At 45.5% G+C, this 27579-nt stretch overlaps 1 protein-coding gene across 17 annotated transcripts in view; it reads left to right on the top strand.

Moving 5' to 3' along the window:
• The window catches only part of KTN1 (kinectin 1), a 77328-nt gene extending 49967 nt beyond the window's left edge, over positions 1–27361 (top strand). For 6 of the 17 annotated variants that reach the window (XM_064423047.1, XM_064423041.1, XM_064423042.1 and 3 more), the window contains 24 exons: positions 303–371; positions 1661–1698; positions 2328–2418; positions 2581–2649; positions 4174–4211; positions 4677–4767; positions 4871–4948; positions 5813–5850; positions 6523–6613; positions 6715–6783; positions 7148–7185; positions 8111–8201; positions 10141–10227; positions 12029–12118; positions 13090–13170; positions 13730–13819; positions 13903–13995; positions 15482–15553; positions 15997–16080; positions 16277–16360; positions 18610–18693; positions 20028–20120; positions 25558–25677; positions 27133–27361. In XM_064423047.1, the coding sequence (XP_064279117.1) occupies positions 303–371; positions 1661–1698; positions 2328–2418; positions 2581–2649; positions 4174–4211; positions 4677–4767; positions 4871–4948; positions 5813–5850; positions 6523–6613; positions 6715–6783; positions 7148–7185; positions 8111–8201; positions 10141–10227; positions 12029–12118; positions 13090–13170; positions 13730–13819; positions 13903–13995; positions 15482–15553; positions 15997–16080; positions 16277–16360; positions 18610–18693; positions 20028–20120; positions 25558–25662 (1764 nt within the window). In that variant the 3' untranslated portion in view covers positions 25663–25677; positions 27133–27361. The remainder of the gene's footprint in view (positions 1–302; positions 372–1660; positions 1699–2327; positions 2419–2580; positions 2650–4173; positions 4212–4676; positions 4768–4870; positions 4949–5812; positions 5851–6522; positions 6614–6714; positions 6784–7147; positions 7186–8110; positions 8202–10140; positions 10228–12028; positions 12119–13089; positions 13171–13729; positions 13820–13902; positions 13996–15481; positions 15554–15996; positions 16081–16276; positions 16361–18609; positions 18694–20027; positions 20121–25557; positions 25678–27132) is intronic. The other 11 variants (XM_064423053.1, XM_064423045.1, XM_064423043.1 and 8 more) reach the window with 10 other exon arrangements.
• Positions 27362–27579: the final 218 nt, after the last annotated feature.

The raw sequence follows: 27579 nt of genomic DNA, 5'->3' as shown, positions 1-27579 counted from the left end.
TATGTAAATAGATATAAATAAGTGGGCTGTACATGATTTGTTGCATTTGTTTTTGTGACCTCTCTGCTCAGTTACAGCATTCCCACCTTGCCCCAATTTCCTATAAATTAGTGTCCACTCCAAGTTATCCATGGTGAATAATTAGTCTGTTGAATACTTTGGCTCCAACACCTGCAGAGGGGGGTCTCTTCCAGACTTTCAAAGTCTTTCACTTATTCTAAAAGAAATTACTTTTCTGTCAAGCTTAACACTTTTTTCCCCCACAAATGAGTCTTTCATTATCTGTGTGTCTGCTTTCAAAGGCCCTGCGAACGGAAAATTCATCTCTGAGAAAAGAACTTCAAAGCCTGCAAATTCAGCAATCGGAGCAGGTAGTACTTTTCATCTAAAACTTTTATTACACCTAAACTAAATCTGAAAGAATCTTGCTGTGGTTGCAAAAGTCAAGGGAAGAAGGTGGAGATGCCTTTGAAGCCTGTTGGCAAAGCATCCTGTTTTCTTTCAGCGTTGGTCTGGGAGCTGATGCTTCTGTCAAATCTTTGCTTTGTGTCAGAAGTGTCAGAAGCAGGGCAGATGTTCAGGATCCAGTCAGAGCTGCCTGGGGGTTGGTTTAGTTTGAGGGCAGCTGGGTTGATGAGGGGCTTGGAGCACAAACCCTGTGAGGAATGACTGAGGGAGCTGGGGGTGCTCAGCCTGGAGAAAAGGAGATTCAGGGGTGACCTTATAATTTTCTACAACTCTCTGAAAGGTGCCTGTGCTCAGGTGGGGCTGGGCTCTTTCTCCAGGCAGCACTGACACAACCAGAGCACACAGTCTCAAGCTGCACCAAGGGAAATACAGGTTGGATATCAGGAAAAGGTTTTTCACATAAAGGGTGATAAAGTTCTGGAATGTCTGCCTGGGGAGGTGGTGCAGTCACCATCCCTGGGTGTGTTTAACAAAGCCTGGATGTGGCACTGGGTGTTGTAGTTGAGCTGTTTGGGCTGGGTTGGACTCAATGATCTTGAAGGTCTCTTCCAGCCCAGGGATTTTGTGAGTTTGCCATGCTCCTGAAATGGCTGTGGATCTCCTTTTCCAGAAGCCTGGAGCAGCAGGCATGGCTGGCAGGCACCTTGTACTGCCTCAGCTTCATGGTGAATGTTTGAGCTTCCCAGTGTCAATCCACACTCTGCAGGTGTCATTTGTCCCCTTTCTCCTTGTGTCTGCTCAGTGACACTGTCACAGTGTTGTCACTTCTGATGTGCTGATCAGGAAGGGCCTTTCCCTGACATCCAGCTCTGCTTGGACACCTCAGGAGGGCAATTACCTCCTAGAAAATCATGTATGGAGGAGGGGAGGCACAGTGACCCTGTAGAGATGTGCAGTAGTGTCAGTATTAAAGGGCAGCTGATTAAATGATGGTCCTGAGCCTCACCCTCTCCTGCTAAAGGTGGTGTGGGTTTGCTTTTGTTTCTCTGGAACTTGCAGCAAGTTTAGTATTACTGGTTTTCCAGGAGCTGGAGAGTAATTTTCTCAGGAGCAGCCAGATAAATAAAAAATTAGGCTGCTACAAAGCTTATCCAGTGGCAGAGAGCTCCAGCTCTCTATCCTCACCCCTCAACATTCACAAATTGTTTTGCTGTGTTCTGTTTTTTCTAAAATGAACCTCTGTTTTTAACAGGTTTCCTTCCAATCACTGGTGGAGGAACTGCAGAAAGTGTAAGTTACTGCACAGATTTAGTTTCTTGTTAATTCTCTCTGTCTTTATTCCATGACTGGAAGTATATTGCTTCCCTGAAATGATTGGCTTTTGGCTGGGTGAAGTGTGTGTGTGTGGCAGGAAGCATTTCCATTTTTGAAACATGTCACACCAGATCAATACCTGCTGAAAATCCAGTTGCTGCTCTGCTAAGCAGTTAATTTCATAAACCTGGCTTTGACTAGGTGAGGAATTGCTCTGATTTGTCATATAATCATTTTTGTCCAGTAGGCACTTGAAAAGGAGTGGGATTGTCCCCTGTGTGTTTCAAGTTGATAAATACTTTCTGGAGTGTCCAGTGAAGGCTGATTTTAAGTATGTGTCATTCCAGGCACTCTTGATATCTTAATTTGCATTTTTTGACTGTAATAGTATTGATTTAGTATGTGAACTACTGATTATATAAAGCCAGCTGATTCTGCACTAGTCCCAGTCTTATTCTTCCTGTTTGTTCCTCCTGCCTGGTCCCACTGTGGATCCCTGAGGCTGGTGATGTGATGTGATGTGATAGCAGGATCAAATCTTGTGTATTTGCTTGAGCAGCACACTTCTTTCAACCAGCTTATGTTGTTTCTCTGCTCTTTTTAAGGATCCACGAGAAGGATGGAAAAATAAAATCAGTGGAAGAACTCCTACAAGCTGAAATCCTAAAAGTAGCAAGCAAGGAGAAGACTGTTCAGGTATCCCTGTGCAATCCTTGCAATTCCTTTGTGTGTTGGTGCCACAACCACATTTGTCTGTTTTACTGCATGGCATTCTACAGTGATCAATCTGTAGCATCCATTTTTGTGGTGTTTTTGTGTTTCCATTGTCCAACCCTGTCTTGTTTTGTCATTGAAAAGGCTTTGACACAGGAAATAGAGGCTCTGAAAGAAGAAGTAGGAAATTCCCAGCTTGAGATGGAAAAACAGGTAAAATACTTTAGTGGCAGCAGTGTGAACCAGCCTTGCCTTGGGTGTGCTGCTCACTTGTTTCTGTTTTAGTGTGTTCTGTTTCACTGGTGAATGTCCTTGGGTAAGGAACTTTTTCATGCTGGAGCTACACTGTTCTTGGACATAAAGGCATAAAAATGTAGGATAATTAATGATGTCCTTCAGAAACCACACACCTCTGGAAGTCTGAGCTTTTTGGGCCGTTAGTATGAAATTTGGCAGCAATTGCTGTAGCTTAATGAATTGCAACATCAGCTCTGCCTGGGCACGCTGTCCCTGTAGTAAACATGAAACCCTGGGGCATCCTTGGGGGCTGGCAGCTTGGAAATCTCAAGTGCTGAAGTTACTGCTCCTGGTCTGGCCTTTCTGTGTTGCTGGGGCAATACTACAGGCCCAGATAGTATCTGGTTTCCAGGTGAACCCAAGACTGTTTTTTTTTTTATCCCCAGTGCCCAAAAAGAGTTCAGTCTTGGCACAGTCAGTTTTACTTTAGCTATCAGAAATGCAGGGATGGAGGAAAATTGGCTTTTTTGGCATGATTGCTGTCTGGCATCCAAAGCAAGGGAAGCCCACGTTTCCTTAGGGAGCCCATTCTGCAGGCAGCTCAGTCCATTGTGCTGTCAGGAAGTGTGCTTGTTTGTGTGGGTTGTGTTTTTGGTCTGCACTCTTTTCAGTCCCTTTAGCTACATTCCAACATGTCACCCCCTTCTCAGTGTTAGAGTTTTGTCCTTTTTAGGCAAAGCTTCACAGAATGTGTTTCCGTCTTGGGCTTTTCCTCCAAAGCAAATTTCCAGGAACTGAGGGAGTTATTTGTGTGTATTTCCTTCCCTGGGACTGTCAGAGCTCAGAAAAAAAATGCAGTTTAGGTTTGCTGTTTCTGTAATGCTGTGTGAGGGATGCTTGCTCCAAAGGTGCTGTATCTGTGCACCTTTTGGTCTCCTGCAAGCAGAAGGGAGATTTTTGGGAATGTCTGAAACTCCTGCTGTGTTGTGGTAGAGGATTGACAGATAACCACTGTCAGGCTTTCACACAGCATTCAAAAGCAACATTCCCACTAAATCTTATGTCTTCAACCCATATTCCACCTTAGAATGGGAATGTAATGGAGTGCTGACTTTACAGAGGGCACCCAAAAAGCACTTCCTTATGCAAAGGTGTAAGTGGCCAGGGATGGTCTCTGTGGTTGGAGCTGCAGTTGCCAGTGGGGAGGTGGTCACAGTCACTCTCTGCTTCTTCCTCTGTGTCTCCTGTGGGCCTGCTTGTTGTTCCCATTTGCACTGTTTCCTTTGCTGCTCTGGAAGTCACATTTTAAATGTGGGGACTGTAAATAGTTGGAGACACTCGGTGCCTTGTAATTAAAAAAAGTGCATTTATGCTCACTGCAATAAATTGTGCCTCTTTTGAAAATGATAATTTTTCCTTGTGTTTCTTCATAGAGCAATTTTTAGCATTTATGTGCCTTTTCTGTGTGCATTGAACTGAAGTTCTGATTATTTTCTTTAGGTGACAATAACATCACAAGTCAAAGAACTTCAGACTCTGTAAGTGCAGTTGTTAATTCTGGTCTGCCCTGTGCACCCCTTACTGACCCCTTAAATTCAGGTCAGGATGGAGGGATGTAGGCAAGGCATAGTGGAAAACCTGCTTTGGTAACACCTGAGCTGTAGGGGTGGGGAAATGATCAGTCAGTCCCTTGTATCCCCAGCTGGGGAGAGGCAGGGAGGTGTTTTTGGATGAGGAGAGCAGACATTTGTGAAACCCCTGCAATGTGTCAGCACAGAGTTTGCTTTCACCTAATGAGCAGTGCCATTGATCAAGGGCATCTCCTGCTAACCCAGGCTGCAGTGGAAGGGCTCACACGTTGGTTTTTAGTAGGTGAATTGTGCTTGTGCCTTTGATCACAGATGCTGCTTTTGTTAGGTGCTGCACAGCATAGGATGTTTTATTTCCAGATGGATGAAAGAGCAAAGGGTTTATGCTGTGTTTGTCTCTGTTCAATGGCACAGGTTGAAGGGGAAGGAAAAGCAGGTGAAAACCATGGAGGCCTTATTGGAAGAGAAGGAGAAAGAGATTGTTAAGAAAGGAGAATGCCTGCAGGTAAGCTGCTTTAATATTCTGAAGGGAAATAAGTTCTGTTGCAGCTTGTCTGGCTGGGAAAAATAAAGGCACGCTTCTAACTTTGCCTTTTTTCTATCCAAAGGGTCAGAAGGATACAATTGCACAATTAACCAGTAAAGTTCAGGAGCTGGAGCAACAGAACCTGCAACAACTCCAACAGGTACAGCCTGCAGAGTGGATGTGGTTTGGGAGTGCTGCTTGGTTGAACAGGAAGCTGCTTTTTCTCCTCTACCTCACACAGAGGATTTGCATTGGCTTCAGCTTAGAGATGTTTTAAATCCAACTTGACTAAGCTGTATCTAATGCAGAGAGCCCACTAGTTCAGCTGTGTTCATCCAAAACAGGTTTTACATGGCTAGCAAGTTCTGGGAGGTTTTAACTGGGATGATACTGTGCATAAAGAGGAGCTTTGGTGGTCTGAAAGCCTTGGAGCTCACAGACAGTCCCAGCTGTGTCCCAGCCACCTCCTTGCCAGGCTGAAGCAGGATCTCTGCAGGGCTCTGGTCATGCAGGAGCTTTGGCTGTAACTGAATGTAACAGCATCTCTTGAAGTGGTCAGGCTGTGCTGTGACTCCTTCCTGCCTTTCTCTGGGGCTGGAATATTTTGACTTTTGATTTCCTGCACTGGACTTGAGAGCAGACAACTGGACAACCTCAAAGCCAGGTGTTACTTAATGGAAGAATTTTTCCAATAAGGTGGTGTTCTGGCTCAGTTTGGATTTTTGTTGATGATAAAAGGAGGAGACTGAGTTGAACTTTTTATTTTGGGTGGATGTCTAGACAGAGGCATTTGTCCCAGGGGAAAGATGGAATGGAGAGCAGTTGGCTGGTGTGAAGTTTGGGATGCTTGGTGTAAGCTCTGTTTCTGAAATCCATTATGTGCTTAGATATTCTTGGAGCAATGCCTGATGCAAAATTCCTGGTATTTCTTTGGCAAGTGTGTTGCAAGCTGTGTGTTGCCCCTTCTTGTGCTGTTCATTTGAAAACTATGCCATCAAAATGAGACTGGGAATTACTTTTTCAGGTACCTGCTGCATCCCAAGTCCAGGACATGGAGAACCTGTAAGTATGCAGAGTAGCAGTTCCTCAAGTGCCTGCTGGGAATATGCACTGAGTTTATCTTCAGTTGGAATGTTTGAATTGCTGTCAGGAATTTAATGGGCTTTGCTAAAATAAGCTGTTAGTGCTGGTGGCTGCTGCCATGCCTGGTGTCCCTGCCCTGAGTTTTGCTGCTCCCACACTGGGAATGTGCACCCAGGGCTCTGTTAACAGTGGAACTGCTGCTGCTTCTCCTGTCTAGTGCTAATTCCTCCTCCTGTTCAGTGTGTTGGAAGGTTGCAGTGCCTGTGGCTCAGTTGGTAGCAGATCCAGTTTGTGCCATTTTCAGGCTGAGATGCAGTAGCCAATTCTCCAGCTCCTGTTTTATGGAGAAATGCTGCCAGGCTTTCCTCTGCTTTGTCTGGCTGCTCCAAGTCAGAGGAAGGTTGTATGAGACTGTGCCAGAAAGGGCTCTGTCTGCAAAGCAGCTCCTGGGATGTGCTGCTCTCCCAGCAGATCTCTGGAACAGCCAGTGTGTGGTACCTGAGGCAGCCTCAACACACAAAATGTATTTATCTTATCTTCTGCTGCTCAAACTGCCCTAGTCTGAGTGTCTGTCCCTTTTTGGCATAAATTCTTTAGCATTTTTTCCCCTACTTTAACCCTTTCTCCTTACTTTCTAAACCATCTCTGCAGGTTGAAAGGGGAAGAAGAACAAATGAAGAAGTTGAAAGCTATGGTGGAAGAAAAAGAGAGAGAAATTGCAAACCAAGTAAAACAGTTACAGGTAAAGTTTTGATAGAAGCACCTTTTCTTGAGGAGTGTGTATGTTGTGTGTGTATATCTCTATTTATACATGAGCATATATTGCCTTTTTTCTTTCAACAGGATGTGCAAAAAGAAAATGAATCTTTCAAAGCTCAAATACAGGAATTAAAGCAGGAGAACTGCAAACAGGTACAGCTTCCAATTGCAGTGTAACTGAGAGAAGTCAAAAGTGAGTGGTGGTAGCTTGCATGGATGGCATGGAAACCCAGGAGTTGTACTGCCCATGGAAATCCAGGGGCACCTTTGGGCTTGGGTTGTACTGAGCCAGCTTTTCTGGCTGTTGCATATCTATTCCTGCTTCCTTTTATCACATGGATTTGCAGCCTTGTGTACCTTCTTATGCCTGCTGTGTTCCTGGCCAGAGGAGGCTGCACAGGATTCCCTCAGAGGCCCAGAGTGCAGCTTTCTGGTGTTGCAGCAGTGCCTGGTGAACAAGGCACATCCTGGTCTTTGCTGCTGCTCTGCTCCTAACACATCTCTGATCTCTTTGTAGGCATCTCTGGCTGTCCAAAGCGAGGAGCTTCTGCAAGTGTGAGTACTGCCAGGTTGTTGAATGCATTAGAGAATTGATTCAGTTCACTTAATTGCTCAGGAAATTTAGAAATAAATGTCAAATGTACAATATCAGACTATGTGAAGTGGCCAGTAAAAAAGAAATCAATTAAATTACTGTCTAACAGAAGTTGAGCATGGGAGATTCTGCTCACACTGCTAATCCTCAGGTGTAATCTCCTGCAGACAGACAGTGCTGGCAATATGTTGTGCCCACCATAGAAGCAAGCCTTGATTGATGTTATTTTGAATGCATGCCAGCTCAGCTTATGGCTCAAGAGTTAAATGTTGGTGTTTCAAGCAAAAGTGACTTTTTTTTTTCTTGGAACTTCAGCTTAGCAGAGGGTTGTTCCTATTACAAAATCATCTGGAAATCTCTTCCAGGGAAAACCTCAGGGGTAAAAGTGTGTTATAATGTGGGGCTGAAGCACATCAAATAACTATGTGGAAGCTAATGCTATATTGTGCTAAGAAAATTGCCACTGTCATGCATCTTTGGCTTGCTGAATTATTTGTCTTTCAAGTTAAATGACTTACAAATTGTGGATTAGGTGCTTAAAAGGGAACACTCTCATGCAGCAGGCAGTGCCTGTTCTGTGGTGTTGTACTGGCGTGGGCTGGCTGACTCTACCCTCAGCTAATGTGTTGCCTTTCCCTGGCCTTGCTAAATGTGTGCAGATGCCTGTTGTAGGCAAACAACAGCTTTACAATGGGTTTGCTCAGGCTGAGTGGTTCAGGGAGCAGTGGGAAGCAGGCAGTGCTGCCAAGTCAGTGAAAACAGCTTTTCAGAGAGAGCTGAAAAGGGAAGGGAAGGCAAGTTAGTGTGTGGGAAAGGGTGTTAGTGCTTTACTGGGAATTTCTTCAATGTCTCCTGACTTGTTTGTGGTTCCCTTTGTTAATTCAGGGTTGCAGGCAAAGAGAAGGAAATTGCCAATCTCCAGAGCGAGCTCGCCTCTCAGAGAAATGCATTTGAGCAGCAGAGGAAAAAGAACAACGTAAGGAAATTCTTCCCCCACCACTCCAGAAAACCCCTCAAAACAACCAAACCTGTGTCCCCAGCACTCCTTGAGGCCTGGGACATATTGCAGAGAGCTTTTCTGACAGCTGTGTTGTGTCCCTGGGTGCTCTTTTCCTCTTGGGAGTGACACAGCACACCTGACTTCACTGCTCAGAGTTGTGTCAGCTCCTGGACAATTTGTTGATTAGATGAGAGGAAGGAGACTTGCTAAGGGACACATCCCACAGCAAGTTCTTGGATTTGGATTCAAGCCTGTTTAACCCTGTTCAGAAAAGTGTCCTTTGCCAAGGGCAGGGAGGGTGGGAGGAGGAAAGGTGCTGTGCTCTGACAGAGTTCTGGTCCTTGTGTGGGGACATGGGGGAGGCATTACCTTCAGGGTGCTCAGATCTGGCTCTTCCCATTCCTAATAGTGGCTAATCCTGATCTTGCAAAGGAAGTGAAAGACTGAGCCTTCCTGCACAGCAGCTGCTGATGGTGCAGTGTGGGTTCTTTGTAGATGGAATTAAAGATCATATCTTCCATCACAGAGCTGTGCAGTTACTTCCTTGTAATGCATTACCTGTGCAGGGCAGGGGAGTGTTATCTTTTAAGTTATATGGAAGAAAGTTAAAATACAGGGTGTTTGTCTCACCTGTCTCTCCTTGATACCCTGTAAAACCCAATGAATACCAGGCAATAAGCTTTATTTCTTAATAGTCAAACAATCTAAGGAAAATGCACAAGGAAAATACTGAGAACTTTTGAGCAAGGAGTGCTGTTTAAGAGCTGAAATAAAGTAGAGAGCAAGAGGCTGAGTAGACTCAGAAGACAGATGATGAGCTGGAAAGGTAGAACAGAAGGTTTATTTCCTGCAGATTTACAAGGTCTCAATACCCTTTGTGCTGCAGGTAAAGTCTGGCTGCTGCTAAAGGCAGACCATGCCTGTGGGTCCCAGCTTTTTCTCAGTTTTATCCAATGTTGTTTATATCCTGTGAACAGCCCTTAGGATTGTGGGATAATAGAAGTAGTAAAGTAAAACTAGTGTAGGTGCTTGCTAGGCTTTTGATGAATTCAAAATGCAACCTTTCCAAAATAACCCTTTGCTAAAGGAGATTTGCTCCGAGGGTTGGAAAAAATTAAATCTAAATCCCAAGCAGTGTAATCTCCTTGCTGCAAGGCCCCACCATCCTTGCTAGAGAGGAGCTGTGAGGCTGCTCTTAGAAGAGCTCTCAGGCTCTCACTGATGGTGTTGACATCTTGTGGAGTACACGTTTGATGACCTCGCCAAGAAAGACACAGGAGCCTGGCACCGTGGCCTTCCCACGTGGATCTGGGATGTGCTCACCTCTTCTGAAATCCCAGAGCCTCCCAGGAGGGCTGCTGAGCACCAAACCAGTTCTCTGTGGGTGCAGTGGAGAGAGCTGCAAACCCTGAGCTGTGTGTTCCCGGAATCAGCGCCAGGGTTTGGGCTGAGGTCTGGTTGCAGGATCAGGGATGTAAATGTGCACACCTCCATGTCTCCTGGGTCCATGCTGGGTTCCGCACTGCAACACGCCTAACACTCTGTTGTGTAATCTGTGGTTTGGTGTCTGTGTTCCTCACTACTTTTGAAACTTCCCTCTTTCTTCTTACAAGTGCAGTCAAAGTGTGGGGTCGCTGTAGTGATAACGCTCTGCAGTAACACTTGCATCAGTTTTGGACATGGGGACAGGTTGGGCAGAAATTGGCATTTTCCCCCCACCTCTTTTCATTCAGACTTTTTGAACATCACACTTGTTTTTGCTAGTGTACGTCGTACTCCCCCAGCAAAATCACCTTGCAGTAACCAGCATTTAAATGCAAATGGTGGAATGTAATGCAAAATATTTCTCTGAAGTAAAAGCGAAAACAGTTTGAGTATTGGCTGAACTGAAATAATTCTTTCTAAAAATGATTAGGACCTTCGGGAGAAAAACTGGGAAGCAATGGAAGCATTGGCATCAACTGAAAAATTGCTGCAGGACAAAGTGAACAAGACTGCCAAGGTTGTAATGTTGACTGCTAGAAATGATGCGTTAAGCTAGAAGCAGATCTGCAGCTGGTTCTTTAAGTGAAATGGAGACATTTAACTTTTACTGCAGTTTAAGTATAATCTCTTCTGAGTGATCATTCGTATACTTTCACCTCTGCTTCTTCCTGTTGTCTTTAGGTTGTTGCTTTTTTTTTTTAATGGTTAGTTTGTGGGCATGCTGACTTTTGATTTCTGTTTGCATAATTGTTAGAGCTGTTGTGAATTGTTTTTGATTTGTGGGGAGCTCCAGAAAAGCTGTGCTGGTGAGCAACCTGCTTTCTTCTACTGGGTTTTGACTGTGCTTGAACAAATCTGTTGGACCTGGGAAGAACCAGGACTAAATTATTATTAAAAAATCTGGGAGCGTCTCAGAACGTTCTCACCACAGCTGTGAATTTCCTCCTTGAAGGCATGTGAAGCATGACAGGGAATATTGGACCAGTGTTCAAAATGATCTGGGATGCAAATTGCTTTGAAAGGAGCTTGTGTTTGCCATGGGCCTGATCCAGTGTTCATTGCCACTGTGCAGAACTCAAAAAGAAAAAGCATCCAACTAACCCTAAGACCAGCAGCCAGGAGCAGAGGAGCTCTGCTTTGGGGTTGTGTGTGTGTTTTGGAGCTGTCTCCCTCTGAGCTGCTGGAGCCTGTCCCTGCTCTCACTGTGTGCTAATGCTTGCCTGCTTTCTCCTGCAGCTGGAAGACTTCAGCAAACAGCCTTTTGCCCCTTCCTGGTGGCTCCTAAATTGCTGCCAACTAACACCCAGCACAGCCTCACCACCTAATGTCTCCTGTCTGTTTCTGTCTCTGAATCTCAACCTGCTCACGCCACCGATCCCTTGCAGTGCAGGAACTCAGAGCAGCCAGGCAGCAGCACTGATGTCAAAGGGAAAAACAATCCCAAGTTATCAGTGGAGGTTTGGGCTGAAAGCTGCCCTTTTGTGCAGTGTTTCAGGCTTTCTGCATTTAAGTTTAAGTGGGAGCCTGAGTGTTGTATGGCTGAACTAACCCAATCTGCCACAAGCACAGCAAGCACATGTCCTGTGGCTGCTCTGCTTTTAATGTTAAATACATGGAAGGACAGATCTGTGCTGCCTGTGGCTCTGGATATTTATATTTGCAGAGCACTAACAAAAAACACCAGGAGATTGTCACACAGCTCTAATAATTATCTCCCATTGCATCCAGGGTTGGGAAAAGAGGTTGTAAGTGGCTTCCTCTTAAGGTTTTAAAAGTAATGTTTGAAAGTCTTACTTTCTTGGCCTGGTTCAAATGTGCATTAACACAAAGTTTCCTTTTGATTTTAATTCTCTGTTTTTGAAGTGATGATGTTACCTTACAGTGATTTTTTTCACACCTAAAATTAATTTAAAAGTACAGATTAGAAAATAAAAATAGTTGATTGTCCAAAGTATTTGATTTTGAGCTCACTTCACTTGAGTGGCAGGGCTGGTGCGATCTGTGGGTGCAGTTACTCAGCACAGTGCAGTTTGTGTTGTGGACAAGTGAATAATGGTGTAATTTCTGTACAAACAGGCTAGATTGGAGGAGAACTTCAGAAAATAAAAGCTTAAGCGAGAACAAATGCAAAGGCCAAATTCTGAAGCAATTTGGTGCCCATTTCTGAGGCAATTTACTGCAATTTTAGAGGCTATAGCTCCTTTCTCACTTAGAAAAAGACTTCCTGGGTTAAGTAAATTGCTGTAGGCAGAGGAGAGGCTGTTGCCAGGTCGGTGAGCGTGGTGCCCAATGTCACCTGTGCCCTCCTCTTGCTTTAGGAGAAGCAGCAGCACTTGGAAGCTGCCGAGGTGGAGACGCGCCAGCTCCTCCAGAAGCTCTTCCCCAAAGTGTCTCTTCCTTCCAACATGGTAAGAGAAGTGGATCTTCTAAACCTCCTGCTGGGGTCAGGGAGCTCTGCTCCTGCTGGGCTGGGCAGTCCTGGAGTGTTTCCTCACAGCCCCTCTGTCCCACGGTTTTTGCAGTGGGGTGAGAGTGTCTCTTGCTGGTGGTGCCTGTACGTGCACAGGGAGGCAAAGCTGTGGACAGGTTGCTTCAAGAAGTGTTAGAAGAGCAAAATAAAAGTTACTATCTTGTGGTTTTTATGCCCCAATATCTGATTTACCTGTGTTATCTTGTGTCTCACTGAGATAGTAAATGTTCAGGGGTGGGTAATGCCTGCTGTGTTTGCTCACTGCCTGGCACAGTGGGGATCTGGATATTCCCAGCCTTTCCAGAGGAGCTGCAGTGCCTCAGTGACAGTTAATACAATTTAGGGGGGTTTTATTTTGTTCCCAAGCACTGATTTTATATTTTATATTTTTGGTGACTTTCAGTGATTTGCAGGGAAAATACCTTGGGTTCATGATGGGGTGAATAACATCAATTTGTGCATTTCATTTATAACCCTTAGAGGTTTTGAATATTCATATTTAAAATTGTTCCCAAATTAAATTAAGTGTCCTGATAAAAGAACTTTCTGTAGGGTTATAAAACAACCTTCTTAGAGTTACACAGCATCTGCTTGAAGTGCTCAGGGGTTTGGGGAAAAATCCCTTTGAATCTTCAAATGCTTATGCAGAGCCCTGACACTTGCAGGGGGGCCTCTGTCACCCAGCTGCATTTCAGTTCATCCAGGCCCCCCTGAACTGTGTGTGTGTCTCATCACCTCGTGCTCCTGGGCTGCTGCCAGCTGTGTGTGGCACTGGCTGCACAACAACCAGGGGCTGTGTGTGAGCTCCAGGGACCTGGGACACTGCTCCCTCAGCAGTGGGGAGGCCAGTGTCCTGAGGAGAGCTTTCCTGGGGTTGTTCTCAGCCTTAACTGAATGATTTCCCAACAGAGCCACAGTGAGTGGATATGTGGGTTTGAAAAGATGGCTAAAGAATACTTAAGAGAGGCTTCAGGATCAGAGGATGTCAAGGTAGGCACAAAAAATGGGCAGCTGCTGTGTGGCATAATGGATTTGTCCAGTATAAATCTTACAAATTGTGCTGTGGGTTGGGAAGTTCAGGTTCTTGGACAAGTCACAAGAAAATTGTTTTATATTAATTCTAGAATGGTTTGGGTTAAAGATGATCCAGTTCCAGCCCCTCTGCCTTGGCCAGGTTGTTCAAGCCTCATGCAGCCTGGCCTTGAACACTTCCAGAGATGAGTCAGCCACAGCTTCTCTGGGCAACCTGCTGTTCAGATTTTCACAGAAATGTATTTGCATCTTTGATAGTACCTTGTGGAATTGTGAGCTGATGAAATTGAAAACCCCCATCATCCTTTTTTTTAAGTAATGGGTTTTTTTACAGTAACTCAAGGTTTGTGACTGAGTATTGAGAGTTGTAGGTGAACACTGCACTTGCTGTTACTTTTTCATGGGTTGGAAAGACAGACCTGCCCAGGAGTGATACCAGCTTGTTGAAATAAGATGAATAGAACTGAAATCCATCCACTGAGATGTGACTCTTGTGATGCCTTTCCTCCTTTGCCAGGCTATGGAGCAGAAGTTGAAGGAGGCTGAGGAGATGCACATCCTGCTGCAGCTGGAGTGTGAGAAATACAAATCTGTTCTGGCAGAGACAGTAAGTGGGATGCCTGGTCACCTCTGTGATGTTCCAGCTGCCTTTCTTCTGCTCTGAGCTTTCAAATCCCTCTCTCTTCTTAGGAGGGGATTCTACAAAGGCTACAGAGGAGTGTGGAAGAGGAAGAAAGCAAATGGAAGATAAAAGTTGAAGAATCACAGAAGGAACTTAAACAGGTATTTCTGAAGTTGTTTTTTTTTTTTTTTTTCTTCAGCAGCCAGGCAGGTTCTTCTTGAAGTCACAGAGGGTGTCTGAGCTCTGTGAAGGCAGGTGTGGAACAGCCCTGGCTGCCTGGTTTGATGTGTGCATGGCCAGGGGATGAAAAAGGTAAAGCCTGCAACAAGTGTAATAGGAATGATTCCTCATATCAGTGGTATTTTAGTGCTGTGATACTTAGCTTCATGTAAAGGCTGGATTTTAATTTTTGAACTAATGTATTTCCACTAAAGAGACTGAAAATGGAAGATTTGTTGATATCTTTAGATTTATGTCATCATTTTTGTTGCCATTTTTACAGAAGCAAGAAAAATAAACAGAACAGGTATAAAGTCTTTGACTATTATGATAAATCTGTGTCACAGTCACAGAATCACAGAATGGTTTGGGTTGGAAGGACCTTAAAGCTCATCCAGTTCCACCCCTGCCATGGCAGGGACACCTTCCACTATCCCAGGTTGTCCCAAGCCCTGTCCAGCCTGGCCTTGGACAATTCCAGAGAGGGAGAGTCCTTTGCAGATGCTACAGGAAGCAGCCAAATAATAAATAATAATATTAATGCTGATGGGATAGGAAGCCAAAGATTGACTGTACAAGTGTCCCATTAATGTGCCCAGGAATATATATTCTTCTGATCCTGGTAACTTGGGCTCTGTTTTTTCCTGAGTATTTTTGGGAGCATATATGGACTCATTGTGCTAAAATTGAAGTATCATAAAATCATAACAGTTTTCTGAAAGCTGTTAAAGTGCTGCTCAATCCATTATGGTCAACTAATTACACTTGAAATTGCCTGCAAAGCTTTCCTTTTAGGAAGGCTCTGTTGATAGCAAAAGTGGGAAGAAAAAGGGCTTTTATGTTTATTTTCTAATCTAGAATTAAAGTAGGTCAAACAGCTTTTTTTAATAAAGTAATTTCTAGAGTATCTCTGCTTAGTAAATTTGAGTGCCACTGTGTGAGCCTGGCAGCAAACAGATGATTTATAAACATCTTGTTTGAGGGGCTTATAAAGGCTGTCAGATCTGGAACTATAGATGTGCTGCCATCTGCTGCACTTACACAGCCCCAAATAAGGCTAAAAATGCTGGGTTTGGGTATGTGGATGGTGAGTATTCCCAGTCTGGGAAGGATATTTTCCTTACCATGGCTAATGGACAGATGGATTAGTGCTTATGTTCCTAATCTTTCAGGCATGTGGGCTCTAAGTGTGTCAAAGAACTTGGGCTGGGAATAGGTAGGAATGGTGTAGATTCAGTGAATTGAATTATTTGAGTAAGCATCTTGTTTTATTCAGCCACTCTGATTTCATCCCTAATATTTTTAGGATACAATATTTAGATATTTAGGATAAAGTAGTACGGATAATTTCTATAACCATGTGTATTTATGCAGGGTTTGTCTCAGACCAACCCAAGTAAATATCTTTCTTGTCCCCCCAAACTGCAGGTGCGTTCCGTGGTCACTTCTTTGCAGCACGAGGTGGAGAGGTTAAAGGAAGAAAACAAAGAAGTTGAAACTGTAGGTGCAGGTGGTTTTTTCTTCTTGTCTTTGAAGCTTTATGTTGTTGAAACACGATTTAGGCTCGCGCTGTAAATCTGAACTTCTCCCAGCCTGTGCTGCAATGTAACCTGAGCCTTTGGGGCAGGGTTTTTAAAAGGCAGAGAAGCTGAAAGTTGTTCTTGGTTTTACTTCTGTACTCACCCACTGGGGCTCTTTCTTGGGAGACTGAGCAGTTCACTGCTTGTTGACAATCATGGGCTTGATTCTTTCTCTTTTTATCTTATTTTTGATGTTTAAATCTGCAATCTGATGTGTAAATCTGTGCAATCGCTGGGCTTGAAAATGCTCTCAAAACATCATGGAATATTTGATAGAAATTTACAGCCAATTGTAAATCAAGCAAATGATACTGCAAGAAAGCACTGAAAACATCTGTTTTAATTCTGTTTTTCTGTTTCTAGCTTAAAAAAGAGAGAGAACATTTGGAAAGTGAACTAGAAAAGGCAGAAATAGAACGATCCACTTATGTTTCAGAAGTCAGAGAGGTAAACATAATTGTCCAAGCTGTACTTTTTTTTCTTTTGGTTACCAGTTGGCTGGCAAACTAACCTAGTGCTTAGCCTCTGTGGCTGAGGAGTTTGTGTGCTTGTGACCTTAGGGTAGAGCAGCACACTAACAACTGAGCAGAAGAGAACGGGCATACTAAGGAGACAAATCCTAAAACTCTAAACTTCATTTCAGCTCAAAGATCTCTTGACTGAATTGCAGAAAAAACTTGATGATTCATATTCTGAAGCAGTAAGACAGAATGAAGAGTTAAATTTGGTAAGAAGCTTGTTGGGCACAAACGAGGCTCCCAGCATACGTCTGAAGCGGAGACTTATTTCAAATCCTGTCTGTTCTGCTAACCTCTTCAGCTTGATATTTTTGTCCATTGAAATCATTTATGTAGTCTGACTTTTACAATTTGTCTCTTTTCTCTGCTCCTAACAATAGCATGTCTGGTTCTTGAGACTTTTTTCCCAAAGTCTGTAAGACTTTCATTCCTGAAACTTCTTGAGAAGATTTGCAATGTAGGCATAGGCAGCAGCAAATGTAATGTCCTTGGAGCAACAAAAGTGGTGCTCTCATCAGTTTAACTGCAGGATTATTCTCTGGTGGGTTTTTTTTTTTCCCCCAAAGCTTTTGAGGATACAGCAGTGCTATCCCTGCTCTGACTGTGCAGAGCCTTTTCCATCCTGCTCTGGATGAAGAGAAATTGGCCAGACCCAAAGCTGGATGTATTCAGAGTATTCAGCCATTCAGCTGCTGACACCCTGCTGTGGCTGAATGGCTGTGCTGGCTTGGTGCTTGCATGTGTTATGGCCTGTTTGGCTAGAAATACTTCCAGCCAATAATGCTCCTCTAGCAGCTTTCTCAAGAAGGACTTGGATTAATAGGATAGACCTAAGGATGCATGGTTTTCCATTTTGAGCCCTTTCCCTTCTCACTTGTTTCAGTGACCTGTTTTTTAAGGCTGCAGGAGCAGTCAGAGCCTTCCTCTGCTTGTGTTTGGCCAGTGCTTTCCTGCTTTTGAGCCAGAATTAGGGAGGGTTGTTCCTGTCACCATGTCTGTGGGATGATGGGACAACCAGGCTACTGCCACTGATCTGGCTGGGCTGAAATAGCTGATTTAGAAAAATAACCACCACCACAGTAACAACGTGCTTAAGTTAATGGTACACTAGCCTCAGCAAGCAAAGCCTCTCATTCTGAAAGCAAGGAAAATGGGAATTGAATGCATATCTGGGAGTTAATCAGTAAACACCAACCTCTTTGAGGCAACAATTTATTATGTCTGTGCACAACAAAAGCTTAAAAAGCTGAGCTCCCTGCTAGGGCAGCTTGAGTGCAATGTGATGGTGCTGTGCTGGTGGGAGTGTGAGGATGTGTTAAAAAAACACCTCGGTGCAGCTGGCTCAGGAATGCTGTCCTGAGTGTGTGTGAGTGGCTTCTGCAGGAGGCTGAGGAGTAGAAATTGTGACATTTCAGAATGGGTTCCCCACTATTTAAAAGGTAAGCAAGGCAAAATTGAAACTGCTGAGGAGCTTCCCCAAAATGTGTAAGCTCAGCATTCACCAGCCCGGGTGCTCCAAAGGGGGAAGCCTTCCAAGGGTGAGACAAACACAATGTGTAGGTTTGGAGTCAGTAGAAATTCAGGGCTCTGAGTAGCCCATTGTTCCCTCCTTTAATCTCCTGCTGGCTTCCAGGAAGATTGACAGCAGGAATAGTGAACATTAGAACAGCACACTTCAGAGGCACAAATCCAACAAAATTGGCACTCGAGCTCCTTGTTAGCACTTCTGTTTGAGGCTCAAGCCTCAAGTGCTCTGGCTGGTTCTGTGTGCTGTATTGAAGAGCAATCAAAATATCCTTTAAAAAACTGTCTATCCTTTGGAAAGGCTGCAGTTTAAGTACTGACTGCAGCCAGCACAAAGTAGTCATCCCTCTTGACTGAAATAGTTTCACTATTTTGGATTGAATCTAAACACAATCGACAAGTTAATATCCCCCTGTCAGTGATTCATGCCTTGATGTGCCATTAACAGACTGGTTAAGTCAACATAGTTGCAGTAAGTGGTGCTTTATTAAGATGATAAGTAGAGCTTTTTAGTTTATTCAGCAGTAGAGAGACTGTTTAGCCTGCTCTAGCAAGATGACAATCTTCATTTTTGCATACTTGCTGTGAATTAAGTTGGAGTCTGGGCTGACTCCCTTGATAAGGATGCTGGAGAGGCTGATGCTTCTACTGGAACAGAGTTGAAAAGTTGAAACCACTTGTAAGAAAGCCAATGCCAACCACGTTTTTGTCTTCTGTAGTCTCCATTCTTTACCTTTATCTTTACAGATGGAGTCTCTCTTCTTTGACTGTCCTGGTAAACCTCATCATACATGTCCACTAATCCACTGTGTGCAGTAATTGTTAGTAAATCTTACTGCCTTTGCAGTCCATGTGCACTGGGTTAATCCCTGGGACAGACAGAGGAGATCTGTGTGTGTGAGTGGAACTGATTTGCTTGGTTACTGTTTTGCAGCTGAAAACACAGCTAAATGAAACACTATCAAAACTCAAAGTTGATCAAAACGAGAGAGAAAAAGTAGCTGGTGACTTGCCCAAGGTAAGCAGAGACCTTTAGCAGTTTCACATGTAAATGTTAGCAAAACCCCTCAATGTCTGTAGTTTTTTAGTATGGGAATGATGATTTGAAGGAACTTGATTTGAGTTGACTGCCTGGTGGGGTGTCTTGCTCCACTGGCTGGGACTGTAAGAGCTCTACTTGCATGTCAGAAATGTATGAAACTGCAGCTAAAATGATAATGATGAAATTATAAAACTGCAGCTAAAAGCTCTGTTTAATCATCCTTCTTGAAAGACTCCCCTGTTCATGATCATTTTATGTCAGTAGACACAAATGGTGATTTGGGGCTGACAAATAATTCTTTATTTAAAAGAAACCCCAGCCTAACAAAAAGCCCATCCCACAGCCCTCCATCCACTCTACAGGTTTTTAAATCCAGTCTCAAATGGCAGAGGGTTGCAAGCTGCTTTACAAAGCATCTGCCCTTTTGCTCATGGTGACATATCCACTGTAACCCAGGAGACTGCACATCCTGAAAGTTAGATCTGTGCAAGTGTGATGGGACAAACAGGTGGGTTTCCTGTGCTTTTCCTCAATGACTGCTGTTACAAGATGGGTTGGAGTGGAAAATCTTGAAGCATGAGAGGTCTCACTGCTGTCTGTCACTCCAGAAACAAAGGTGACATGGGAGAATTGGTGAATGGAGACAGGAATAGCCTGTGGAGTGGCTGGGCTCTGGCTCCATATTCTGCAACACCTTGTTCCTCCAGCACAGTATCAAATTGGGCTGAGTTCTTCCAGGATTGGAGTGGGAAATGCTGTTGGGGGAGCATATCTTGTCCTGGACAGGGATAGGTGATCACAAAAGCACTGGAGGAGGTGGAAAGCTAAAGGAAACCTGCTGTAATAAAGAATTGAAAACATTTTGCTCTGGACAGTTATGTTGGGTGTTGACATACAAAGCCAGCTGTGCTGATGTCCATGGTTCATGGTATATCCTACATAAACACAGACTGGGGTTAGGATTTTGGAGACCTGCACTCCTGCTCTTATGGAATATACTGCATGATTTTTACCTGATAACCTGATGTGAGACTATTAAAGCTTCCCTGTAGGATTGCTCTCAGATGCAGACAGGCTGACATGCGACATGCTGATTGTGAGGAGACATGTCAGTCATGGCAAATGGGTTGGTCCCTGGAGCAAATCTGGCATAAAACAGATTTCCTGCTGAACACTGATTTCCTGTGTCTCTGGTGCTCTCAGGGAGGTGGGGCTTTGCTAATTGTTGTGCCTTCCCTGTTTCTTTCTTTTTTTTTTTTTTTTTTTAATAAGTCTTTTTTTTTTTTTTTTATCCTGTCTTTCCCTTACAGGCCCAGGAGTCTTTGGCAGCTCTGGAGAGAGAAATTGGGAAGGTTTTTGGGGATGCCAATGTTATTGAAAACAGCGACGTTTGCACAGACTCGGTGAGTGATTCCTGGAGCTCGTGCTCAGGGGCCACTCAAATCTCAAAGTGGCAACTTTGGGAAGTGAGATCCAGCAGAGGATCAGGATGTTTGGGTGATTGGGGCTTCATGAAGATTCCAGTGCTACAGCTTGCCAGGGTGTCAAGGATTCACTGGGAATTTTGCTGCTGTCTGGATCGTGACCTCCTTCCTGTGGCTCAGATTTGCAAGGAGGGAGGAGAGAGATTCTGGGCTTTTGGTGGGTTTTTTGTTTGGTTTGGGCAAAAGTGGGGAGATCCCCAGACTTGTCCCTTCAAGAAGGGAAAAGGGAAGCCAAAAATAACTCTGCTGATGACTAAGTGGGCTGAAAACACTGTTGGGTTGGCCCTTCTGACATCAGTAATGCCAAAGAAAGGCAGTCTTGCACAACCTGCAACACTCAGATTCTCCTGCCAGAACATGGTTCCTTCTGCTCCTCTGCAGCTGTGGCCAAGAGCCAGAACTTGATTTCAGCTGGTCCTGGCTCCTGGGAATTGGTTGACCTTGATGTGGCCCAGCAGCAAAATGTTGCGAAGATGGGCTTCAGCCCTGAGTGCTGTGGGTGGGTGACTCTGCAGGCTGCTGGTGTTCCTGTATCCTCCAGCAGTGGCATTCCAGCTTTAGGGTCTGGAATTGGGTGGCAGTGGCTCCCCTCAGCCTGTGGGTTGCTGTGAGCATGCTGGGTGTGGAGCTGGTTCTCACAGCATTGCCCTAAAGACACCACCTGCACAGGGGCTGGGGCTTTGTCACTGGCTTTCTCCATCTCTGGCAAACAGAGCTTTCACACCAGCCTGGAATAGCTTCCCACAGGGCACTTGGGAAGACTGAAGGAGATTCTCTCCCAGCTCAGTGGTGTCAGTGGAGCTCATTCCCCATTTTCTTCTGAGGGACAGGGTGGAAGGACCCGCTGTTGTTGGAGGGGGAGAGGAGCACTTGCTGATAGCACAAATAATTTATATCAACTCCTTTTAGCTGCTGAACCTAGGTGGCTTCATCAGCTGCAAGAGGAAGCTCGGGGTCCTCTGAGGAGAGCTGCAGGAAAGCCTTTGTAGTCATTAGCAGGAATGAAATGGCTTCTCCAGGCTCATCACTCATGGATGCTGATGGACCCCTGTGCTGGGCTCACTGTGCTGAGCCAGGGATGCAGCTGGGCCTGTGAGACTGCACATGTGCCAACCCTGGGAGCTGATTCCTGGAGGATGGGAGGGCTGCTGAGCCCTCCCTGTGTTCCCAGTGAAGGCCAGGGGTTTCTGTGCTGATGCCTTGTGAAGGCTGACCTAGAACAGAGGCTGGACAGAGCTAAAGAATAAAGCAGGGATTTATTAGGAGGCCTCAGTGGATCCACCTTGGGCAGCACAAGAGCCCAGTCTGGGCTAGGTGAACCCAAAATGGTCACAAAATGGGCAACCAGCCAAGGGGTCTCTCACTTTTATAAGTTCTGCTCCATGTGCACATTGCAGTTCATTGTCCAGTTCCAGCTGCAGCCCCTGCAGTCCCATCCTGCTTGTTTTTCTCTCTCCAGCCCACGGGGTTTGTGCTCTTGGGCTGAGATTTGGATCATTTGTCCTTGGTGCCCAGCTGGAGCAGGAATTGTTTTGTGTCCCTGCTCTGTGCAGAGAGCTCACAACTACACCATCAGAACCATCCCCTGATGTGAATCCCAGACCCACAGACTAAAGCAGCACAGGATCTGAAAAATAGAAAAGCTAAACCCTGAGGCACCACAGCCAGTCAGGTGCTGTGTCCCTGTCTGCAGCAGGCTGGAGAAAATCTCTCCTCAAGCCAAAGCCCAGCTCTCAGCTGTGCCTTCATGGCCTGTCCCTGTGGTGCATGGGGACAGCAGTGCCATCAGCCATGGATCTGTGGCTGGTGGCTCTGGGCAGCCCTCCTGAGCTGGGCTGTCACTGGATGTGCCCTGTGGTGGCCCAAATGTGCTTGTTTGGTTGCGTTGCCTTACCTCACAAAACCCCTCTGGCTCTCTCATTGCTCTGCTCTTGCTGCACATCGTGAGCCCAGGTTTCTGCCAGAATATCCATGGCTTTATTCTAAAGAGGAGTGTGGAAAAACAGTCCTAATAAACCTGCAATTAAGCCTTCATTAGTAAAAATACATTAATTGTCTAAGCAGCACTCTTGACAGGTAGCCATTGGCAGAGGCTGGAATTAGAACATTATCTTTTCTCCAAGCCTTTTTTGCTGCCTTTTTTTTTCCTCTTTTTGAGGGGAGAAAAGGAAACTGTCTCCCCAGAAGCCTAAAAACCCAGCTGAAAATAGCTCTGAGATCAAAAAAGAAAGTCTTCCAGCCACTTCCACCTAGCAACAGTGCCTGTTTTTTTTTTTTTTTTTTTTTTACTAAGAACCTGAAAACACATGCTTGAAAATGAACATATTTGTTCCTTCTGCGTGCTGGAACCAACCCACAAAATTGAGAAATGATACTTGCATAAACCTTCAAACACACTCAGAGTGTTTTCTTTAGACTCCTTTTCTTTCTATTTAAAAATAGACCATTTGGGGTTTCTAATCAGCTGCTTTGTCACTTATGGGACCAGCTGATGACTAAAGGGGGCTTTTAGTGTGCTTTAAGGAAGTCATTTATATTCAGCAGCTTGCTTAGGCACTGAGCTTATTTCCAGGCTTATGTGCAATCTAATGTGCTTTCCCCCAGATCTCAGTGCAGAGCAGTCCATCACTGGAAACTGGGAATGCCACGTGTGTGAAACAGCCAAGGGAATCTGTCCAGACAGTTCAGCTCCTCTTCTGGCTGCTGGGTCTGACATCACAGGGGCTTCCCCACTACATCCTCTTCCTTTCTTCATCCTCATCTCCCAGAGAAATGGATCACAGAATCCCAGACTGGTTTGGGTTGGAAGGGACCTTAAGGACCATCCAGTCCCACCCCCTGCCATGGGCAGGGACACCTTCCACTGTCCAGGCTGCTCCAAGCCCTGTCCAACCTGGCCTGGATCACTTCCAGGGATTCAGGGGCAGCCACAGCTTCTCTGGGCACCCTGGGCCAGGGCCTCCCCACCTCACAGGGAGGGATTTATTCTGTTTATCTGACCTAAATTTCCCCTCTTTCCCCCAGTCCTGGAGAGCACAGGGCTGGGGCTCAGCTGTGCACTCCTGGCTTAGCAGGAGCTGCAGGAGGAGGACTGTGCTGAGCCCAAATCCATTGGGATCTCGTCAGGATTGGCCCCAGGAGGATTTGGGATGTGTCTGTAATTCATGAGTGAGCACTGCCTGACATCAGTGAGGTCACAGAGCAGAAGGAGGTGCAGTAAATGAGGGAGGGAAGGAGGAGCTGTTCCCAGAGGGGGGCTGGCAGTGCACTGGGGGGCTCCTTCCCTGCTCCTGCTGCTTCTGTGCTGCTGCCCAGGCACCTCACTGCTGCTCAGAGCTGGATTAATTCATCTGCTAATTGCCTTTACCTTTCCACTTCCATCAGTCTGTGTGAGACTGCTAAGCCAAGTCTCAACCTTGACAGACCTGATTTTCTACTTTAATAAGGGTAAAACAGGTTAAGGCTACCCTGATACAGATCCCAATGAATTTTTTTACAGTAGAGAAATGTTTACCAGTTGCACAGGAGTAAGAGCTTTGCTGTAGATTGTTTTGTTCTCTTGTCTGAGCCTGGAGTTGTTCCTGTAATGGTGCAGGTGCTTGAGTTTGATTTACTGCTCATTTTGCATTTCCAGCCAAATGGGAGCAGGGAAAATGGCCCTCTCTGAACTCCCTCTAATTTCCCTGAAGCTCTGGGGAGAGATTTGCACCTGCATCATGCATCAGTCTCAATCTGTGGGTAACTCCAGAGAGGGGCTGACGGATGCTGAGAGCCTGCAAACACCTCTGTGCCCCTGCGGAGAGCTGGCTACTTGTGCATTGCTGGCACCATGGCAGAGCTGCTTATTTTTAGCTGCTAAATTTCAAGGAAAAGCTCTCCTGCAGGTGGTCTGCATGTCTGTGCTCTGAGCTGAATAAGGAGCAGTAAGGCGGGTGTGTTGGATGTGGAGTGCTCTGTGCATCTCTGGAGGAGTTAATCAATAAATATAATAAACCAGGGGTTAATTAATCAATAAATATATAATAAAACAGGGATTACACAGCACTGTTAGCCCAGCAAGGCTGACAGGTAGGAGGGGGAGAGTCCATCTTCAGCTGTGACACTTCCTGATTAAGCAACTGTTGAATTTTTAGGGAAAAAAAAAAAAGGCTTTTATTTTTGTTTCAAAACACAAGCTCAGCATTTTCATTTCAGCACAGGAAACTTTCTAGCTCATGGTGGCTTTCATTTTTCATTTTCTCTTTGTTTTCTGGTGCTTGGACTGTTGTTTGAAGCTTTCATTTAAGTCCAGGTGTTGCTGGCAAGTGGAAATTTCCCAAGGTTTGGAGCAGAGGCTGAATCCAAGGATGGCTGGGGTGGGGAAGGGTGTGGATCTCCAGGCAGCTGTTCCAAATGCTGTTTCACAGCTGGAGCTGCCTTGGGCAGGGGTGTTGGGTACTGCTGAGGACACCATCCCACAGCTCCTCAGTCACACCCAGTCCTTGGTGTCCAGGAGTTCTGCTGTTCCAGCTCTGGGGTCAGGAGTTGTGCCTGTGATGCCTTGTGAAGGCTGACCTAGAACAGAGGCTGGGCAGAGCTAAAGAATAAAGCAGGGATTGATTCAGAGGATCTCCTCCATGGATCCACCTTGGGCAGCACCAGAGCCCAGCCAGGGCTGCACCCAAGATGAACCCAAATGGCCCCAAAATGCACGAGCGCTGCCGGGGTCTCTCCCTGGGCTCAGCTCTGCTCCATGTGCACATTGCAGTTCAGTGTCCAGTTCCAGCTGCAGCCCCTGCAGTCCCATCCTGCTTGTTTTTCTCTCTCCAGCCCACGGGGTTTGTGCTCTTGGGCTGAGATTTGGATCGTTTGTCCTTGGTGCCCAGCTGGAGCAGGAATTGTTTTGTGTCCCTGCTCTGTGCAGAGAGCTCACCATCCCCTGATGTGAGCTCAGAGCTGCACACTAACGCAGCACAGAATCTGAAAATAGAAAAGCTAAACCCTGAGGCATCACCTGTGCACCCTGGCCTGTGTTATAAACCACATCAGTGGGGTTCAGCCAGGCTGCTGGGGAAATAGCCTTTGAGGCTGGATCAGCTGTGGATACCTGCACAATTCCTGGAAGCAGGGAGTGCTGGAGTCCCAGGCAGGCTGGGTAGGAGCTGGATGTGCAGGTGATTCCCTGGAACAGGAAAGGGCTCCTTGACTTTGAGCCATGTTCTCCTTAAACGTGGCCATAACCCTCTGACTGACAGGAATTGTTCCCTTCTGCACCACGAGTTGTAATTTTATACAGAGAATCTAATTCTGGCCTTTCTTGGTAATTAGATTGTAAATGAGTTTTTAATGATTTCCTTTTTTTTTTTCCTTCTTTCAGGAATTGAGTGATAAGAGGCGAAATGTGGTGGGGAATCTTACCCAGGATGTGGGTCACCTCAAGAAGCTGCTTGTGTCAGTCAGCCAAATGCTGTCAAAGGGATGAGGACACTACAGCCAGGTGGGTGTGGACACTGGCCCCCAGTTCAGCTGTTGGGAAGGCCACTGGTGTGTTATGGTGGGACTTTGTTCAAATTAACAACTCTCGTGTCAGAATATGAGACTTTTTGGAATCAGTGAATTATGAAGGTTGGAAAAGCCTTCTGAGACTGGGTCCAGCCTTTCCCCCAGCTCTGCCAAGGCCAGCACTGACCATGTCCCTAAGTGCCACATCCAGGGATGGAGATTCCATCACTGCCCTGTTCTAATGCCTGACCCTGATAACACTTTCAGTGAAGAATCTTTTCCTAATACTCATCCAAATTCCACATGCAAATCACTGGATTTGTTCTCTCTGGATGCACATGTCAATTAGCTGAGACTAATCTTCTGTCCCTCATGTAGGCATGTAATTCCACCCCTCCTTGCTGCTTCCTGCAGGTTGCCCCAAGTTTTGTTCTCCCAGAGCCTCTTTTCCTCTTTGTTTGCTCCACCAGCAAACTGTCTGAACTCCCATGCCCTGATTGCTTTGGCATGGAGGATATAAAATAACCCACAGCAGAGGCTGGCTGGGAGTGGCTGAAGCACCAGCCTGCCATGAGCTCTTCATCCAGTTACAAACACGTGGACAAGGCTTTAATTTTAATACTCAGCCAGCTTGGAAACCTGGACCTTTGTGCTGATTCACAGAATCACTGGGTTGGAAGAGACCTTCAAGGTCATCCAGTCCAACCCAGCCCCAACAGCTCAGCTAAACCCTGGCACCCAGTGCCACATCCAGGCTTTGTTAAACACACCAGGGATGGTGACTGCACCACCTCCCCAGGCAGCCATTCCAGAACTTTATCACCCTTTTTGGAAAAAACCTTTTCCTGATATCCAGCCTGTATTTCCCCTGGTGCAGCTGGAGCCTGTGTGCTCTGGTTGTGTCAGTGCTGCCTGGAGAAAGAGCCCAGCCCCAGCTGAGCACAGGCACCTTTCAGGAGCTGTAGATGAAGTTAAATAACCCAGAGTCAGCTGAAGGTTGGATAAGCTCAAGACACTGAACTTTTTAAGGAAGCTCTGATTCAGATTTGGGTCAGAACTGGGAGCTGTTTGTCTTGGGAGGCAGCACTGAATGAGGAGTGTCAGAGCTGCCTTTCATCTCCTCAGGATGGGATTTGTTGTATTCCTGATTCAGGAGCTTTTTATGCTCCTGCCTCTGTGATGCAGGGGCAGCAGAGCTGGCAGAGGGTACCTGGGTGTCCAGGTGGGAGGGAAGGAGGGGAGGGAGGGAGGTGCTGCTGCTCCTTGGCCTCTGCTCTGGGAGGCTGCTCCTGCTCAGCCTCCACCACCAGGCTCCTTCCCCTGGGCTGCCTCGTGCCTGACACCCAGGAAATGTAGGCAAGGTGCTGGAATGATAGAATTATTATATAATTATTGCATCCCTCCTTGGGAGGCTGCTCCTCTGACCTGGTGATTTGTGTTTCTCTTGCAGAGTGAAATCACGGGGGAATCGTTCATTTGAGGATAGCAGAAGGCATTGTATTATATTTTGCCAAATTAAAGCCTTATTTATGTTTTCACCCTTTCTACTTCGTCAGAAACACTGAACAGAGTTTTGTCTTTTCTAATCCTTGTTAGACTACTGATTTAAAGAGAAAACCCCAACTCTGTAGACACCTCCAGAGTTTAGTTTTATAATAAAAACAAACCTGTTTGGATAATTAGACCTTTACATTCCTGGAGAGACAGTAAACACATAATCTTTTATCTTATTTTGCTCAATAAAACTTGTTCAGAAAACTCCAACGTGGTAAAGTCACCGATGGGAAATGACGTTTTAATACTGATGTTGTACACTGTTTTACTTAATTACATTTTTGGGATTAGCTGCCTCTGACTTCAACCTCAAGTAAACACTCCTTTTTTTTTTTTTTTTTTT

Source organism: Passer domesticus, chromosome 6, assembly GCF_036417665.1.
Source record: "Passer domesticus isolate bPasDom1 chromosome 6, bPasDom1.hap1, whole genome shotgun sequence".
Classification (NCBI taxonomy): Eukaryota; Metazoa; Chordata; class Aves; order Passeriformes; family Passeridae; genus Passer; species Passer domesticus.
Note: the sequence above shows the minus strand (reverse complement) of the source record. Positions and strands in the feature narration are given on the sequence as shown.